The sequence below is a fragment of the Solanum tuberosum genome, unplaced genomic scaffold (genome assembly GCF_000226075.1).
Source record: "Solanum tuberosum cultivar DM 1-3 516 R44 unplaced genomic scaffold, SolTub_3.0 scf00225, whole genome shotgun sequence".
NCBI classification, from domain to species: Eukaryota; Viridiplantae; Streptophyta; class Magnoliopsida; order Solanales; family Solanaceae; genus Solanum; species Solanum tuberosum.
Genome location: NW_006239149.1, coordinates 105,954 through 126,008, shown reverse-complemented (window position 1 = coordinate 126,008; position 20,055 = coordinate 105,954). Strand labels below are relative to the sequence as shown.

General features: G+C 32.2%; 2 protein-coding genes across 9 annotated transcripts in view; one reads left to right on the top strand and one right to left on the bottom strand.

Moving 5' to 3' along the window:
* The first annotated feature begins 3,813 nt into the window (after positions 1-3,813).
* The window catches only part of LOC102605550 (uncharacterized), an 89,900-nt gene continuing 73,658 nt past the window's right edge, over positions 3,814-20,055 (top strand). Inside the window, exons 1-6 of one of the 8 annotated variants that reach the window (XR_001474587.1) lie at positions 3,814-4,343; positions 6,846-7,010; positions 7,490-7,568; positions 11,242-11,359; positions 14,413-14,561; positions 15,932-16,018. Coding sequence is in view for 3 of the 8 variants with exons in the window: in XM_015312994.1 (XP_015168480.1) it covers positions 4,009-4,343; positions 7,490-7,568; positions 11,242-11,247 (420 nt within the window). In the remaining 5 variants the exon portion in view is untranslated. The other 7 variants (XR_001474589.1, XR_001474585.1, XM_015312994.1 and 4 more) reach the window with 7 other exon arrangements.
* Positions 15,091-16,735, bottom strand: LOC102605890 (uncharacterized). Its single transcript, XM_006356545.2, has 2 exons — positions 15,951-16,735; positions 15,091-15,347 (listed from the first exon to the last, which is right to left on the bottom strand). Exon 1 carries the CDS (start codon positions 16,706-16,708, stop codon positions 15,971-15,973), a length of 738 nt encoding a protein of 245 aa, XP_006356607.1. The 5' UTR covers positions 16,709-16,735; the 3' UTR covers positions 15,091-15,347; positions 15,951-15,970.

Genomic DNA, 20,055 nt, shown 5'->3' with positions numbered 1-20,055 from the left:
GTATCACTGTATAAAATAAAATAAAAACACAAATAAAACTAGATATTCATATAAAATGTAGTCATTTTTAGTAAATAACATTTTTATAGCTATTGAACTTCAATAACCCTATAAATGTAGTCATTTATGTAAGTTGCTCTTAAAATTTTGTCTTATATTATATTCTTTATGTACAGATTTATTTCTCTCAAATTGGATATTTGTTTGTTTTATTGATGAGATTTTATTTGCTTGGAACCTAAAATAATTTTCTATTGAAAATAAAATTAGAAACTCGAATGACTATAATGTGAGTGGACTTTTGGTACGCATCCATCAATCATCATGTAAAATCAAAAGTCACAATTTTGGTAAGAACTTTCATGGGTAGGATTTCTTCCGTCATAAACACATGTTATTTTAGTCTAATTTCATGGGTAGGATAGGATTTCTTCCGTCATTAAACACATTTTAAAATGTCCGCAGTTTTGAGAACTTCGCATAGGAAACATCTATTACTATATATATAAGAAGGAAGAGTGAATAAAATTCACTTTACTATATAAGAAGAGTGAATAAAATTCACTTTACTATATAAGAAGAGTGAATAAAATTCACTTTACTATATAAGAAGAGTGAATAAAATTCACTTTACTATATAAGAAGAGTGAATAAAATTCACTTTACTATATAAGAAGAGTGAATAAAATTCACTTTACTATATAAGAAGAGTGAATAAAATTCACTTTACTATATAAGAAGAGTGAATAAAATTCACTCTTCTTTCGACACGTGGCACCAAGATGGCCCACCTACTTTTATATTTGGTTTTTGAAGATGGCCCACCTATCACAAATATGGCCCACCTACTTTTATACACTCCTCTTTCATTATATTTTAATTTTTTCCTTTTTAAATAGTACTAAAAAATAAATTTAAAATATTACAAATTCGATTAACTCTCAAAATTTTACGCGAATTGTATAATTAAGACGAAGGGAATAACATATATTATTTGAAAAATTACATTAAGAATACCATAAACCACAATAGTTAACAACTTACAATATTTGAAAAACATATTAACTCTCAAAATTTCACATGTGTCACATAAATTGGGACAAATGGAGTAACATATATTATTTGAAATTACGTTAAGAATATTATTAATCACAACTTAAAGTATTTAAAAATACATAACATATATTGTTTGAAAATAATGTAAAAAATATTATAAATCATAATAATTAACAATTTAACGGATATTGTGCCCGTGCTTCCATTTAGAAGTCAGAATGTTTAGGAGCTTAGGGTTAGTTAGTCAATTGACCGATTTGCCCTTCTTCTTCAACTTCCTCTATTTACTACAAAAATAGTACTAAAAATCAATTTAAAATATTAAAATTTTGGTTAATTCTTGAAATTTCACATGTATTGCATAATATAATAGAGTGAGTAACATATATTATTTGAAAATTATATAAATAGTACTAAAATATAGTTTAAAATAGTACTAAGAATTTGATTAACTCTCGAAATTTCATATGTACTGCGTAATTGAGATTGAGTGAGAAATATATATTATTTGAAAAATAGAATAAATATGTGATATTATTAGAAAGAGCTTTAATATATATTTTAAAAATTATTTTGTCTTCCGTATATGATTTTCTGCATATATGTGGAGTTTTAAAGTTTTTAACATTTTAATATAGAAATATGATTATTTGAAAATTTTAGTACTTTCTTCATTTAAATTTTTCCTTGTTTTTCTTTTAATTTGTTCTAGATTTAAAAATTACATAAAAAGTACTTAAAATCACAATGTAATAATATAAGATATTAAAAAAACATAATTAAAAATCATAAAAGAAATTTTATTGACTCTTTAATTCCATATTGAAACATAAGAAGTTTGTTTGAAAATAACATAAAAAGTAACGTAAATTAAAGTAAAATAACAACTAAAAATATTGAAGAATCATATAAGAAATTTAGTTGACTTTCGTAAAAGTACCTACGTCACATAAAATGGAACAGAAAGAGTAATATATATTATTTGAAAATGATATAAGAAGTGCTATAAATCACAATAAATTAACAACTTCAAAATATATTTAACAAAATCACATACAAAAAATTATATAACTCTCCAAATTTCATCGGTGTCACATAAATTGAAACAAAGAACTACTCCCAATTTATGTTATTTACTTTCCTTTTTAGTCAGTCCCAAAAGAATGTCACATTTCTATATTAAGTAACAATTTGATTATAAAATATTTATTTTACCCTTAATGAAATAATTTATATCATTCATTTTGGACCACAAATTTTAAAAGTCTTCATTTCTTTTTTAAACTCCGTGGCGAATCAAACTACCTCACATAAAATGAGACGGAGGAAGTAATATACATTGGGCCCGCGCTGGCGCGGGAACCTAATAACTAGTATATCTATAAGAGAAAAAGGTACCACATATCAACATCATAAAAAATATTTTTTAAAAAAATTATTATATAATAGAATTAAATAATAAATTAATATTTTATTTTCTGTAATTATTTTAAATAATAGATAACAATTTTTAAAAAAATTAAAAAACAAAATAGAAACTTAAAGCAGTTCTTCAAATTATCATTTTTAAAACTTAAATTTATATTAATAACAGCACAACACTTACGTGAAATGAAAAACGAAAAAACAAACTGCGACTTTGATTATGAACTAACAAAATTACCTAATTTACTTAATTTATTTACAACATAAAATCAAATCGCTCTAAAAGAGTAATATCTCATAATAGATAGTCACATACTTCTTCCGTCCAACAATAGTAATTCAATAATATTTGTCTAATTTAGAAAATCAAGAGATAATTTACCTTTTGTGTCTATTTTACCTTGCTATTAAATATTATTTATCATCTAACATATTTTTCAAAGCATTAAATTTAATAAATCCAAAGGATAATATAGTAATATTACTCCTATTATTTATTGTTTTTTAAGGGGTATGTCAAGTCAATAGTGAACAATTATTATTGGACAAAAAGACTAATATCATAGATTAAATTTCATATACGAACCATTACTAATTTACTATATTATTACAAATATTTTTTTTTCACTTTATATGAATTATTTTAAAAAATAGCATTGAAGATAAAGTTATGCATGATTATACTTTTATAAATAATATTTGAAAAATAAAAAATTTAATAAAAATATAAAAATTTAGAGTAAAATTTTCAAAATTAAAATATAATGAAACTGCAAAAAGCAAAAATAGATTTTTTCTTGATCAAACAGTGATGAATGATTTTTTGGGCTAGTTTCAATTATATTATTCGTTCAAAATGATCCGCATTTACAATACGTAGAATTTTTTTAAAAAGGAGATGAAGGAAGAGGAGAAGTAGAAGCAGAAGAGATGCAGTAGTAGAAGAAGAACGAACCAAAAAAAGGAGAAGAAGTACGGTAAAAGAAGAAGCCAAGCATAAGGATGATGAAGAAGAAAATTGGCTATTTTGAACACAACGAGATTTAGACAGAAACTATAGCTATGTTGGGTAGTAATACTTATACTATTCTAATCTAATACCCAAAAACTATAATCATATTTGTAAGTTGCTCTATTTTAAAAGATAAAAATGTGTAATGACCACTTACTATTTTAAATATCTTTTTTTTTTAATAAGAAATTCAACCTAATAAATATTTTATTTTATATTTTTCCAAAAAAAAAGTAAAGAATTATCGTGGTTTTCAAAATTGCGTGTTCAGATCACCGAAAAACCCAAAAAAAGAGTGAAGCACGAGGAAAACCTCAGGAAGGGTAAACAAGGAAATATCGTCCAAATTTAAAGTTGGTTTGTTAATTTTTTGCGTTTCCAAAGGGCAAAATCCACTTGACGCTTGCATTACCCACTCGGACTGGACGCTGAACTATGTAGTAGCAGAGCATTAGCATTTTCTCCTTATAATCGTCACATTTCAGAATCTTCATCTCCAAATCTTAATCTCCAATATGGGAAATCGGATTGCGAGAATCCAAAATGAAACGCCATGGTTGATCTCTATGAAGGAGCTTCGCATGCTGGGGGCCTCAACCTCGCTGTATAGCTACACAGTTCGAGTGGATCCTTACGACAGTACAGAGATTCCTGCTGCCCTATTCCTCAATCGCAATCATCAGTATGGAATGCCCTCTGAGATCGTCATATTTACAAACGGAGCTGAGGTCCTGAGAAGCTTAATCTCCCAAGATTTCGTTAGATACGTGAAGATAACACTCTCTGTTGAAGGTCCGGATCTTGTTGTTAAAGGAGTCCGTCTTCAACTCCTTGATCTCTGCTGGTTTCGGTGAGTATCTCTTCATGCTCCAGTAATTGAGTTATTTGCTTAGGCTCATTATTAATAATAAATATCTTCTGAAAATCTAGCTGTGTTTGGGTTAGCTCTTTGTTACGCTGTCATCAGGTAATATTTTGTGATATTATTGAATTCAACGTTTGGTGTATTTTCCTTATTAAAAAGTAAATTAATTTACAGCAGAATAGTAAAATTGCTAGTGATTATGCAGTAATATAAAATTAGTTTTACAATGAATGGGAATTGTATATCATGCATAGTGTGTTTTGAAGTAAGAGAGGAAAGGGTAAGATAGGGGAATGAAAGATTAATTTGATTAAATTAATCACTCAATTTATGTTTAGAAGGATCAATCATTGATGTTCAATACCTTCAGCTAATTTGATAGTCTTTATGAAGAATGAATTTAACAATTTTACCAATTGAGTTTTGAGTTTTGTAGCTAAAGAATGACGATTGAAAGCTGAGGAACATATGGGATCCAAAAGCTACTTTCGGGTATGATAGTAATTAACATGGACTATTGGTTTCCTTTTGGTTTCTGCCGATTAAACTTGAAAAACTGTTGTGTTCTATAAAGTAACCATAAAACCGATTGTGTATGGGAGAAAGCTTGAAGCTTTTCAATATTATTGTGGGACTTTTGATAAAGATGGATAAACTTTGGGTTAGAGTGGATGGTATATTTTGAGGCACCAGGATGTGTTTTATAGGTTGTAGTTGTCTAATTTGCACTAAAGAATGAGCAAGCTATGGTATGGGTTCTTGGATCGCTCGCTAAAGGAACCGAATAACTAGCATTGAATTGGATTTGAATTATATGGGAAGCAGATGTTGGTTAGCTGATATTTGCCTGTTGTTTTTGTTAATTATTATGCTTCTTTGATTGACTGATTTTTCTGAAAAAGATATCTGATATCGGCTTTAACAAAATTACATATCGGTACAACTTTTGCCAAATAAGATGAAATAACACTAGGATGAAATACATGTGAAGAGAAAAACATTCCTGCCTGAGCACCTTGTAACTAGAACCTCAACTTTAATGTGTGTGGGGTGGAGGGGAGGGGGACTTAAAATAGCCAGTGCTGATGGTTTTTGAAGATTATTCGATGTCTAGATTGCTTAAGAGTTTCTAGTAGAAAATTAGTATTGATATGTAGTGACTTAGATTTATTTAGTTAGGTTTTATTGCTGTGGTTATGACTAGAATTGTACCTTATGAAAGTTAAAGGCTATGTACTTTGTATAAAGTGAAATTATTCTTATTATGTTATGGTATGTATTGCACAAGATATATTGATAGTAGGTGTGAATTTTATTGGTGTTGAACCGATGAAACTGATGCTATAATCAAGTTTCTCTTCATAGTCTAATTCCTGATTTTTTTTATGAAAACACATCATAAAGGTGAAATTGTCATTTATTCCACCAATGATTTATTCACCGTAAGATTGAAGTCAGATGCATTCTCACAAGCTTCATCAGCTCAAATGATCAACTATTAGTTTTTCTTACCAAGTCCCTTAGGCTTGGAGGACCTTAAATTCGCTTGGTGCCTTTGACTTATATGCTTTAGGTTGAGGTGCAGTGTTGAAAATCATGCTGAAGATTATTCTTTGTTGTCTGGATTGGATTGCTTTAAATTGGCACATGCTTAATTTGATCTGTATTGATTGAGTTATTAGGTTTAAATTGATTGCTGTGATTATACCTTGATAATGATATGTAATTAAGCCTACAACAAAGCTATTGTCTGTGTAATTAGCATAAATCTCAATAAGCTTGAGGGAAAAATCAAGTACCTTAGTTGAATTCTCTCTAGTTCTTTAATTCTCTCAAAATCTCTAATGATAATGGGTAAGTAGAACTTATGAGGTCGCCACACAAAAGACTCAATCTTGAATTTTCGTTTCTGTGGAACTGTGGAAGATGCAGGAATTTACTCACCAAGAGTTAAAGAGATATGGAGACCCAAAGTGATGTGGGAGAAAAATGATATAAATGATTAGGAGGTGCAATAGATGTTTACTTTGTTTGCTTAGAGCAAGCGATTCTTGTGTTTTAGATGGGATCCTTTTTTGTATTTTAGAGCAAGCATTTCTTTAAAAAATAAAAAGAGAAGAAGAAGAAAAGATGGGACCCTTTTTTCATTTATTTATTTTTCCTTACTGAATGAAAGGTGTAAATTTTTTCCTGTTGGTAAGGGATTTTAGCACTCCATAGTTTTTTATACTATCAGTCTACATATAAATGCTTCTCCCTGTCTCTGATATTGTCTTCCTCTTTGTAAATAAGACAACCTTTTGTCTCCCTAGCGCATGGGCCGGGGCAATGCAACTATTAATGTTTTATCAAGAAGATTGCAAAGAAAAAAGGATTTAAATACTCCTTATAAAAGAATTGACTTAAAACTACATAGTTCCCTTCCTTTATTTTTTCTCGTATTTGATTAGTCTTTTGCTCCATTTGTAACTTGTACAAAACGATTAGGGTGGTTTATATATGGATGATATTTGCATCACACAAGATTCAGGCTTGTTGAACTAGAGCTGGGGGAAGTGGGAATCGGAAGCTTAGGAATGAGGAATCTAGCAAGGTGGACATCGACTAGAGACCAGATCAGCTGGACTGAAATTTCAAAACGATATTGGTCAGGTGTGCGATAAATCTAGAAAGGACAGTTTCTGTATATTCCATCCTTGGGCATATGCGTGATGTTGTACTTGCTTCTTGATCGAAATAACAAGCGTCACACAGACCTCATTGAAAAGAAAAGAACTGTTATTAAGTTCACAAAATTTCGGAACAAAGTTACCTACTTGTTGCTCTTAGGAAAGATCACTCTCCATCATGTGGACATTTGATAGGAATTAGGTTCTGAGCTTATTAAAGTAATGGTCTCCTTTTCTTCATCTTCATGTTATTGAACCTACATATGTATGTTATTGCACTTTCTGGATTAACTTTTATTAGCTGGATTATGCTTAGCATGATTGGCAGCATGAATTGGTAAATTTGATAATATACCTATTTCAAGGATTTAATTTAACTTGCTCTTAGTGGTCACTTTTTCATTCTAAGAGTCTGGCATGAGTTGATTGACTTCTGATGATTGACATGATGACATGGCTTAGGGGCTGTGGTTTTCTAGGCCGAGAATACAGCGGAAGGCAAGGTGTGACAATCATGAGATGCAGAATCTCCAGGCTCTTGGTACTTATTTTCTTATAGTTTATTTGATTTTGTTTTTCCCTCTTTTACTACTTATGGGAGTGATGTATTTTCGATCCCTAGAGAACAACCATGTCCAACAGCAGAGTAGTATCACTTCAGTTCAAACGGTGTCTAGATCTTCTTGCTTTCTATAAGTTTGTTCTTGGAAACTTGGGTACTGATTGCCATAGCATGCTTCTTAGTTCATTTTGTTCTTGTTAATATTGTGATAAAAACTTTTTGTCCCTTTCGGTTGACTGTAGAGTGGCAATGTGATTTGTCATTGCGCAAACTGGGCCATCCATTTTGTCTCTCGATTATCACCAATGTTTTTTCTCACCTTGTTAGTCTAGTTCAAGTAGTCATTACAGTTTGATCATTAAGGATACATTTTATGTTTGAATAAGGATAATTTCCTCCATCCCGTATTCGGTATTGGGTTTTACCTGTCAAAGGCTTTAGGATAATAGTTTCATAGAAACGTAGTGATACTGTCGCTTCTGGCCTTTTTGTGTCATGCCAAATAAAAGTTTGTTGTCTCTTTTCTTCTCTGTAAGCTGTATTCATGCATTAAAATATATGACATCTTAATATAAACATTTTCCTAGACTCGAACACCCTGTAAATCAGCAACAACCATATGTAGCCACTGAATTCAGATGTTACATAAAGAAGTATGTCAATCTAGATAATATAAGGTTATTTAGAAGGGAACTAACTACAAAAATATATATTTTGATTAACCCATCACATGAAGAACCGTCCCTTTGTCTACATACCCTTACCCGTTCAATGGATAGAGTTATATTTGATATGGTTATGTCCAAAAGTAGCTGAGGTTGGTAGATGTTGTCGACCATTAGTTTCAAATAAATCCTCTTCCATCATGTTCATGTCATCAACATTTTTTGGTTTATTGTGAACGTAATCATTTGTTTGAAAACTGGGGAAAGTAAAAGGAAGGGAAGAGAAGAGGGGAGATCAAGGGGAAAACACTTGTTTTTGCCTTTTGGGGATAGCAAAACAAGAGTATTTTCTTTGTTCGTTTGGTTTGATTGTAAAATAAAAGAAATCCGAAAGTGTACATCTTTTGCTTTTGTTTGAATTTAATGCATGGACTCTATGAGAAAGTGCTATGGTTGCATCAAAATAACAACAATAGTGAGTTGGTCTTGAAATGATTCTAGCATTTTGTTACATCCAACTACACTGTAAATAGTGTGTGTTAGAATAGGAATATGTATATACAATTCTACTTAGAATAGGAATAGGAATAGGAATAATAAATAGTGTCCTACTTGGTGAAGAATTGTATTGTATTGTCTATAAATAGGGTTTTTATATAATAATGTAGACACAACAATTCAATAATATTTTTCTCCTATATTTCTCACATGGTATTAGAGCCTCTACGAACTTGATATAGAATCAAAGAGCATCCGCTGCACGCGGGTGGCTATTATCCATATATGCCGCCCGTCTGGCTAATGATTATATGCATGAACCCCATATTCAACGGAAGAAAACTCAGTCAGACAAGTCACCGTGCGTCAATTTTCGGTGACTTTCTAGGGCTGTTTTGTGTCTACCCCATATCCGTTGGTATATTTGTGTAGCACCATGCCATCTTTTCGGTGACTACTTTTTTCATATTTAATTTATGTAGCACCATGCCATCGTTTTCGGTGACTACTTTTTCATATCTGATTTGCGTAGCACCGTGTCATTTTTCCGATGACTACTTTTTCATATTTAATTTGTGTAGCACCGTGCCATCCTTTCAGTGACTGCCTTTTCATATTCAATTTGTGTAGCACCGTGCCATCCTTCTGGTGACTACTTTTTTTTTCATATTTGATTTGCGTAGCACTGTGCATCTCTCTGGACTACTTTTCATAGTTAATTTGCGTTGTACCGTGGATTTTTTCTGAACTGCTTTCTTATCTGAGAGGCATACCATTGTGTGTCTTTCTGGTGACTCCTCAAATCTGATTTGTGTAGGGTTGTGCCGTCATTCCAACCCTACCCATATAATTTCTCTTTTTCAGTAGGACCGTGCCATAATTCCTACCCTACCCATATTATTTCTCTTTTTCATTAGGATTATGCTGTCAATTCGACCTTTCCTATATAATTTCTAATTTCCAGTTAGGTCATGCCATCATTCCTACCCATATAATTTTATTTCTTAGATTGTGACTACTTTCAACCATCAAATCTAATACTCCGTCATATGAGCATGTTCCGACCAGTTTTTCAGTGACTTTCTTGTTTAATATCGACTCGTCTATTGATTCCAACATGAACCATATACTTCATACTAGATTTTGAGCATTTTCCAGTGACCGCTGCATTGTGAAGAAGTCTATATGTAGCAACCACCTAATTTTGTTACTTAGGGGGAGTTTAGTAGCCTTGTATGTCGATTACGTAAGTCACTCTATGGTCTGAAACAGTCTTTGCAAGCTTGGTTTGTGAAGTTCAACACTGTTATTTTATCACTTTGTGTTTTATTGACATTATGCATCAAATTCAATATTTCATGAGAAGACCAAGCATATTGAGATTGACTTATATTATGCATCAAATCCAGTATTTCATGAGAAGACTAAGTACATTGAGATTGACGGTCAATTTTGTGAAGTCGAGTGATAAACTTGTAGATATCTCACCAAGCCCCTCATCGGTCCTCGTATTAATTACATTTGTAACTAGCTATAGGTACATATGATTTGTATGCACTAGCTTGAGGGAGAGTTTTATAATAGGAATAAGTATATACAATCCTACTTAGAATAGAAATAGGAATAGTAAATAGCATCCTACTTGGTAAAGAGTTGTATTGTAGTGTCTATAAATAGGATCTTTATATAATAATGTAGACACAACAATTCAATAATATTTTTCTCCTATATTTCTCACATGTGTACCTCCAAAAAATCTTTGCATTCTTACTGTGACCAAATCCACACAATTTTGATACTAAATGTTGTTGGTCATCTAGTTGGGACAAATGAAACATTTTCAAAATATGGCAAGACTTTTTCCACTCATATTTTTGGACAATGATCCAAATAGAAATAGAGCTTGATAGTTTCACTACTTTCCTCGCAGATGATGCTACAATTAGCACTACTGGCCTCATACTGTCATCTAAATTGCATTTGCAATTTGCATTGCTCAATCGCCACTTTTTATTTTTTCTAATACAGTGGTTTCCGGGCACCTTGCTCTATCGCCACTTTACTGCTGCTTCTACCTTTTCGGGGTTCTCTTTCCAGGTTGCATTTTCTTGCTTTTATTCTAATGATCAATAGAGGCTTCCTTGGGAGTAGGATCTTGTGCGATTGAAAAATCTTATCTCTTGTTAAGTGACTCTTTTGTATGTTCAATTTTCGTTGCTTCAACTCTCTCATTTAGAAGTCTAAAATCTCTTTTTTTGCATCAGACCTGAACCCAAAGAGACTGAAAGTTATTGCTTCTGTTGAAAGCTTTTATGATAGGATCCGTATTTTAAGCAGAAGTTGAACTATTTTCTCTCATCTTTCCTCTCATACATATCTATATGTGCATCCAATGATAGTGATTTGTAGAAGTAGTGCAACAAATTTCAACTTGAGTGTTGTTCAATGCTGTTTTTGATGTCTGTAACTTTTGTTTTTCTTGTGCTCAGCTGTAAAGACCAGCATTTGATTTGGATGAGTTGAAGCTCATTGAAGCTGACTTGGAGGAAAACATACTGGGGACTATTTCCATTGTGGATTATGTGTCCAAGTCTTTCAAATTATCTTGTATCTACTCTCCTCTCATTTCTTTTGCTGCTTGTGTTGACTTAAACATGTCTAGTACTTATTTCACATCTCAATTAATAGCTCTCTTCTGTGAGAGTAAAAACAAATCTTCCTTCTTTAAATTTGAAGATTCTCCTGATATTATGTGCATTGTCTGACATGCTTGGGTATGTTGAATCTACCTTTTATATCCTTTGTTTTTTTGTGATAAGTACTGATTTTATTAAAAGAGTACCTAGATGGTACAGAAAAAGGTACAGCACTTAACAGCAAACTCTATAATTCAATACTGCATATTATCTCCTAGTAAGAACAAAAAATGTCAAATACTTATCCATCATATCTAAAGTAGTGCTATAACACCAAAAGTACAGTTTTTAATGCATTTATTTTTTACTCTAGAAATCTTTAACTTCTTCCCATCAAAGCATGCCATGTTTCTTTCAAGCCATAAGGTCCACATTATGCAATTGGGAATAGTTCTCCATATTGGCTTTAAGCTCTTTTTAACCTCCTGTAATTTCCACACTTCCAACAAGCTACTAATTTTCTCTGGTAACACCAAAATATGCCCTGCATTATTGAGCTAGTAAAGGGGCATAGTAAAAATATTTCTTCTTTCACTAGGTGAAATAGAAACGATATGTATAATAGTGTATGATGTTAGAGATTGTAAGAAAAGCAAATGTGGAGCTGGTGGGGCAAAGTAAACATATTTCTTCTCTCTCTAGGTGTAATAGAAACGATAAGTATAACAGTGTATGATGTTAGAGCGTAAGAAAAACAATGTCCATATTTGATCTCAAGTATATAAGTAGTCATAGCATCATAAATCAGAAATACAAGAAGAAATGAAAGAACTGATATGTCATTTGAAAGCTTCAGGTATTAGTCCCTTCGTTGTTGCAATCATGAGCGTGTGAGTTGCTCTTCTGTTTTAGGCAGATCATTGCCTTCCTCCGATTGACTCATGTTACGGCCCGCAATTATGTGAGCAATAGAATTCATAAGCTGGAGTGGTTCTGAAGCACCATTTTAGCATGAGCTGAAACTGGGTTTTGAGTTTCTGATCTTGACTTAAAATCGGTGATTTTATATATATTTTTATCATCTGTTATTCTTAATGTTCAATTTCTGTGGTGGAAGCATAACTTAAAATGATAGATAGAGCACTGATAGACAGATATTTGAGGGGTTCTAAACCTAGGAATGGACACAAGGTAGTGTACTAGTGTCCGACTTCGTTATTTGCTGATTTTAAACCCGTCCTATGTGATACTGAAGTAGATCAGATTCCATGCTTGAGGCATGTATTGATATGAATTCAGATGGTCTCCGGCTTAAAAATAAATTGAAGGAATAACATTCTAGTAGACGAGCTTGAAAATATAAAGTATATTCCGAGACCCTCAATAATGGTTAAATCACTTCATGCAACTTAGGTTTTTCATTGGGTGCGAACCTAGAAAGATTGTGTAATGTCGAATCACATCATTGAAAGAGTTGAGAAGAGGGTAAAAGTATGGCAAAACGAGATACTTATTGAAAAGCAAGAAAAGATATAGACCTCGAGTACAATATCTTGCCCTCAACCTATTTGTAACGATGACATCTTGAAGCATGGGAGGAAAAGAGACTGGAGAGGATATAAAGCAAATTCTTATGGAATACGAGAGGAGGTGAAGAAATACCGTTTAAACTAGAAGGTGGAAGATCACCATGTAGAAGAGTGTTGGGGTTCAGAGATCTTAAGGTTTTTAGTAAAGCCTTATTGTATAAAAGCAAATGGATTTAAAGATTTTTAGTAGGTAGACTATTTTATTGAGATTGATCATCGCTGGCAATTATGAAACTCAACAAAGGAAATGGAGGACAACCAAATTTCTTGGTCATACAGGGTAGCATTATGGAGAGGCATCTTAAAGATTTGTTTTTATTAAGATAATGAGCGATTAGAGATAATGTTACAAGAGCATTATAAAATAGGTGACAATGTCACAAGAATCCTTCAATTACCATTTACCACCAGTGGTTGATGTTGACACAAAACAATTTCTTTCATGAGAGCCGAGTACTTCTGACAATAAAAGGAATATTTTCATTACCCTTGCTTGCTAATACCCTAGCAATCCATGGGACAAATATATTCGACCACAATATTTGTTGATTCAAAACCATTCTCATCCAGCATCCTTTTATCTTTTAACAAAAATATAAGAACAAGGATAAAATAGTGAAAGGAATATATTATTGAGCCCTGTTGATTGGTTGGGACCCTTCTAGTGATTGTGATTTTCTGCAAACAAATACACAATCTTGCCTCTAAAATCTTCGGATAACTTTGAGTTATTTTTTGTTTCAAGTAGTTCTATGGTACCACAGGATTTTAATAATATGTTGAGGTGAAAATAGTGTTTCCATTTGTTCTGCCTAAAGCAGTTAATACCACACATCTTTACCCTTGGAGATATGTGCATCTACATCACTTGCTGGACACCCTTAATCAAATCTAAGAAAAGGCACCTGCTAAATGTAAACATTCGTCTAAACATAGCACAGGAAAGTATTATATGTAGGATTGGAATTTCTCAAATTACTAGTGTATCAGATTGCTTATTTCTTCTGTATGTTCTAGTTACACATTAAAATTACTGAAATTTAAAAAACACTAGGTGGTTTCTTACCATTTGTCCCAGCCTTGATCGACAGAGTTATCCGCGGTACCTGTGTTGGTGGGAGGTAGTAGGGACCTTGTAGAATTGAGGTGCGTGCAAGATGGCCCCAGACAACACGGTTATAAAAAAAATCATTGAATATTGCAGCTGTTTACAAGTCTAATGGATTCAAATTTGCATTTATTTTTTAAATAATGGTTTCAATTCACAATGAGCTATTAATATTCTACTAGCTCATCAAAAGAATCCTTGCACACGTCTCTTTTCACTGTACAGTACCTGATGCTGCATTTTCCTCAATAGGACTCACTTATTTCTGCAAATATCTTCTAATGGTACACTAGCTGAATTTCACACGGTCTCATGTTCATTTTGCAGGAAGCGGTGCACACACTTTTCTTCTTTTGACGTGTGTTGTTCTCCTACTGATACACTAATTGGTGGTCTATGAGACTATTGGATCCTTCCATTTTCAGCTACAATTATTCTTTTTATCTCCTGACTGGGGGAATCCATGCCTAATGGAGGTAATATTTTGTCTGCATCTGTTAATTGGTCACAAATTCTTTGGCATTATTTTCCAAATATTCTCTTCTGCTTAATTTAACGTGTGTCTGACTTGAAAACAAGAATATTTAGACATAAATGGATGTTGTTGAGAAGTGTCAGAGAAATTTTAGCTATATGTTGGAAGTGTGAGCACTTAATAGGAACGTTAAATGGCTGTTGCTGAAATGCAGTAGTGATTATCACTCCCTAGCAGCCACTGTTATAGACTCTTATGTGCTAAAATTACTATCATTTCTTTCCTCCTCCTCAAGACTCAAGAGAAAAAAAAAAGGGGAAATGAAAAAGTTGAATAATGTCCTTCAGTTTTGCTGTACTTAAATTTTCTTTTTTTGATTAAGAAAGTGTATAGCTTTGTATAATTTATCTCTCATTTCTATCTATTCTGACTCTGTGTTGGAGCATGTTTAATCTCCATCTGTTGATCAAATTTGACTGCTTGTTGAAGCATATTTTATCTCATGTTACATATCCGCAAAATTCCCGAAATCATCAAAATACTGACAATCTTGCTGCGCGATAGCCAACAATAATTTACATTCATGTCTGTGTTCTGAAATGCATCCCAAACTTTCAAGTGATTGTACAATCTAATAGATCTATGTACATAAAATATCAAAACTTAAGGAATCTAAAACTACTATTCAAACATTTGTTCATGTTGAGAACAGTGCACCCACTGACAACTCTTCAGATGATAGGCAAGGTAAAAACCTTTGATCTGGCAATCATCCCTTTCTGTAAATCTGCATTTCATACATAATATGAGCTTTCCTCACTATAATATTGATATTGATATTATTTTGTTCTTTTTAACCCAGTTTATGAGAATGAAAGTTCTTGACTTGTGCTGAGAGCATGGAGATTTTAAGTAGCTGAATCATAATCACCAACTTAAACATTTGGTGTCGTTAAGATGACCAAGCACTTATGGCTTAATATGAAGCGGCTACTTGGTTAGATAAGATTTAAGAGGTAGCACTTTTCCGTTTCAAATAACACCCCGGTAGCAACTTCACCATTTCACATAACACCCCGGTAGCAACTTCTCCATTTCATATAAAACCCCCCGTAGCACTTTTCCATTCAACCATTCAATTTTTGATTCTAAATAGTAAGTATCAACTGTGGAACACGGAAAAGTACATTTTTGTTAACCTAATTACTAGACTCTTTATATTTGTTAGCATATATACAGAGGTTCCATTTATTGCGTGATTTTATTATCTTTTAGCTACACACACAAACACATATTAAGAAGCTCTAGATTAATGGTGGTTAGGATTATCCTTGTGGCTATAATTGTTTCAAGTATTTGTTAATAATTCAGGAATTAATGGGAGCTTTACCAGTTCACTTGTGTGTCCAACTATGCGTTACCATCACAAACAGAAGAGCGGCATCCATACAATACCAGAACTGTGTAGGCTAGCAAGAAGGAAACAGTTGTTCCAGCTTTTGCATACTGTTGAAAGACAGTAATGCTATCCACGTTTTGTTGCTGCAGGGATGAGTGTGTTCTAGGCAAATCCTCAATCGTACTGACTGAACTTTCTGCATCTGTATCAGTATATGAATAATCAACACGACTTTTAACATGGTGCAATTGAACATAGTTCTCTTTCTGGTCTGAAGTGTCTGTATCTGAACCCGTGGAGTGTGGTTCAATTTTGACAACGTGGTTGCAGCGCCTTTGATGGTCCATGAATTCTGCTTCGAATTTTGCTGTTCGCTCTAGGTTAGCCATCTTTTGAATGCTCAGCCCTTGGTCGATCCAGTTCATATCTAGAGCATTCTTTATGTGGATGCTTTTAAGTACGGTTGATATGAAGTTGGCACCAAATGTAAGTGCAATCAAAATGGAAAGGGAGAAAGGCTTCCACCAGTTTTTACATTGGACGGGTGAGGGTTTTGAATTTGACAGGAAAATAATGAGCAGGAAAATGACATAAAACATGGCTAAGTGAGTTGCTTTTGTCTCATAGTACTGGATTTGCTTCACTAGCCTATGATTAATGATGGCCAATTCTTTGCAGGTGTTTTTGTGGTTTTCTATGGTGTGGGAGAGTTTACTCCACATGCCATTAATCTGAATACTTTTGGACATAGTTGAAAACACACACAAATTATTTTCTTCTTTATTTTCTTCTTTTTGAGGAAAATTCGAGTAGGTATGGTTTATGTAGAAAGTTAATTTACCGTGCTCAGGTGAATATCTCTGTTACAACCACTTTCTTTGCAAGCTACTTCCAGATAGATTATCTAAGCTGCGGTCCTTAGAGTTGCTTCTAAGGTGGAATCTCCGATTGGAGGATTTGCACATCTAACTTAAATTAACAGAGGGATTTCTTTGCTTATCCAGGTAAGATTCAGCAATCCTGGTTTCTCTGGTTTTTCTTGTGAACTGTCTCAGAAATGTGGAGGGGTAAGAGTGTTGAAGTACTTGATCTTATATAAAGGTGAGATTGAAAGCACTCAATCTCACCTTTATATAAGATTCTTATATAAAGGTGAGATTGAGTGCTTTTTAACTTAATTTAACTACAACTAATACATACAAATATTATTCTTTTAGTCGTATTCAGTATATCAAATTATGAGATAATATATATTAGAAAGAGAAGAATGGATTTATATATAAAAAAAATGTGCTGATGTAACATCTTGTGCGTGTGCTATGTTTTTTTATTCTTATATTCTTGCTGAGAAAATCAGCTAGCAGCAATCGGACGCTACCTGGAGAATTGATATTTGACTATGATACCTTTCAGCTTAAGAAATGTAACTACTGTACAAGTGTGAACTTTCAGTATCTGAGCAAAGTTTTGTGATTAACATTTGGTTTTAGTTTTGAATCTATTGTAGCATGGATATAGATGAAGCAATGAGAACATTGTGCATCTTTTCTACCTGTGATGTTGATTTACTCAATACTTTAGATATATTTTGGTTTCTTGTAGATATCCGGTGCCAGAAAATTATTACCTGGAAGCAAGAGATTAGAGAAAGAGTTGAGATATACTTGTACACGAAAATGACTTGTGTTATTAGACTTATTATAGTAGGAAAAGAGATGAGATCCTGACTATTTTGGTTCAAAGCTTAAACAGACCTTTAATGGGACAATTAGCCTTATATTTCCTCTAGTTATCTTTACTTGTCCATGTTTGGCTTGGAAAATCCGTTAAGAGACGATGAATATAAGGGTAAGTTCACTATACGGCCTTTATTAATTATAGGTCATGTAAATGTTGGCAAATGAATCGTATTTAGTAACAAGGGTTAAAATAGATACGAAGTGGTATTTTATCTCTTGGTTTTCCATATTAGAAAAGTAAAGTTGGACAATTATGTCTAATATATTGGATAAGTAAAGATGAATGGAGGGAATAATAACCTATCTATGTGTGTTGCTTCACATCCTAGAAGCAATTTCTGTTGTATTGCATTGGAAAGTTTATAGACTTTGTTTTGTTGTTAACAACATCATATTACACAAACTATGATTTTTATGTTTGCTACCTAATTTTTATTTTATTTGTGCCTTTTGAAAAAGTTGGACCGTTAATAATAGTCAACCCTTTTCCTAAGTCAACTGTAGAATTGCTATGGAGTAATATTTAATCATAAAATCAACAATCAATCTAGAGTAATCAATATCTAGGTTGCTTTCTAATATACAACATTGCGTTTACTAATGATATATGAGGCATTTTGTTACGCAATTTTTTTTAAAAAGGAATTTAACTACGTAATCCTCCATTTCTTGCTGCTATACGCAATTTAATTGTTCAACATTTGGCACTGTTCATTTTTAGTCGGCAAATTTAATTGTTTCTTCATCCAGCCCCAGCATTCCACATGCCCCAATCCCAACTTTGTTTTAAAATGTATATGAAGGCAACAAAGACAGTTTTTGTAAAGAAAATTCCTACTCACATATTATATAACTAGAAGGGCAAGGCCCGTGCTTAGCACGGGCCCAATATGATAAATAATATCAACATTCTTTTTTACATCATGTTATATAAAGATTCACAAGCAAATTAATACAAATGAAAACTAAAATTCTTAAATGAACAATACTGTAATTACATATCAAATTCAATAATCAATGAATAAATAAATATAAAGATGCAAACACCCTTAAATTGTCAATCTACCAGCATATAAATATTGTTTTGTTCCTATCCCTGGAAATGGAAAGTATATGTACTATTTAGATAACAACATATTGAATTTGAAATGTTTCCTTTTGACACCATCATTTATGCACCATGTTGATGCACCAAACCTGTAAAACAACATATATTATATTAATACTACCTTAAAAGCATGAATTCCCAAACTTGAATGTTGAATTACTATAATGCCCTCTATTAAAAATACTCAATTTATTTTATTTATTAGTTTAATTATTTGTATTATATTAAAAATAGATGCCTTTTTCACATTAAAGAATTGTGATTTTTTCAAAGAGTTGTGACTTTTTCAAAAGGTTGCGACTTTTTTGATGGGTTGTGACATTTTCGATGAGTTGTGACTTTCCAAAGGGTTGTGATTATTTCAAAGGGTTATGACTTTCTCAATGAGTTGTGACTTTTCCGATGAGCAGTGACTTTTTTGAAAGGTGGTAACTTTTCTGATAAGACATAATTAGCACATATTCAAAATACTATTTGATCGCTATAAATAAAGGAGTTTCTTCTCACTTTTAAACTACAATTTTTTAAAGTTTTGTACTCTTTTTCTTCTTATAAAATCTCAAGGGCTATTTGCAACAGATGATTAAGTTCAAAATTTAACGAAATTCGAGGTATCACATAAGAAAGAGTTGGTGAACAAATTATAGCAAATCATTCAACAATTCACACTCGTAGTTTTTCTTACGATTTTCATGAGTTAGCAATGACTAAAAGTTGTGGGAAAGACAATAATAATAAACAAATATGAAAAAAGTCACATGATTTGGATATGATATTTCTTCTTTATTTTTTCATTTTTTATCCTCTTACCCTCACGAAGGAGTTCCTTTCTAATTTTGGTAAAACAACGGGCATCAATCAACATAGTCCATTGAATTATTAGTTTGGATATAAAATTCACTATTTCAAAAAATAGATTTTATCTTTTACTTATAATATGATTTCAATCAAATGGAAAAATTACCTCTCTATAGATGATAGTCTTACTCATGTATTAATTGAGTAATAATATTTTGTAAAAGATAGATTGCGTATAGAGATAAAATATTAAAATATTTATGATAATTCTTATTAGTGTCATGCACATACTACATTTCAAGTAAGAATATTTAAGAGAAAAATTGTACTTAAATGGTATCCATAATTTGTGTTCATAGCCTCAAGAGGAAGACTATTTAATTTGTGACATTTTTTGTATTGATATTTTTTTTAAAATTTTGTTGGTTAGATTTGCTTACAAAATTGAGTG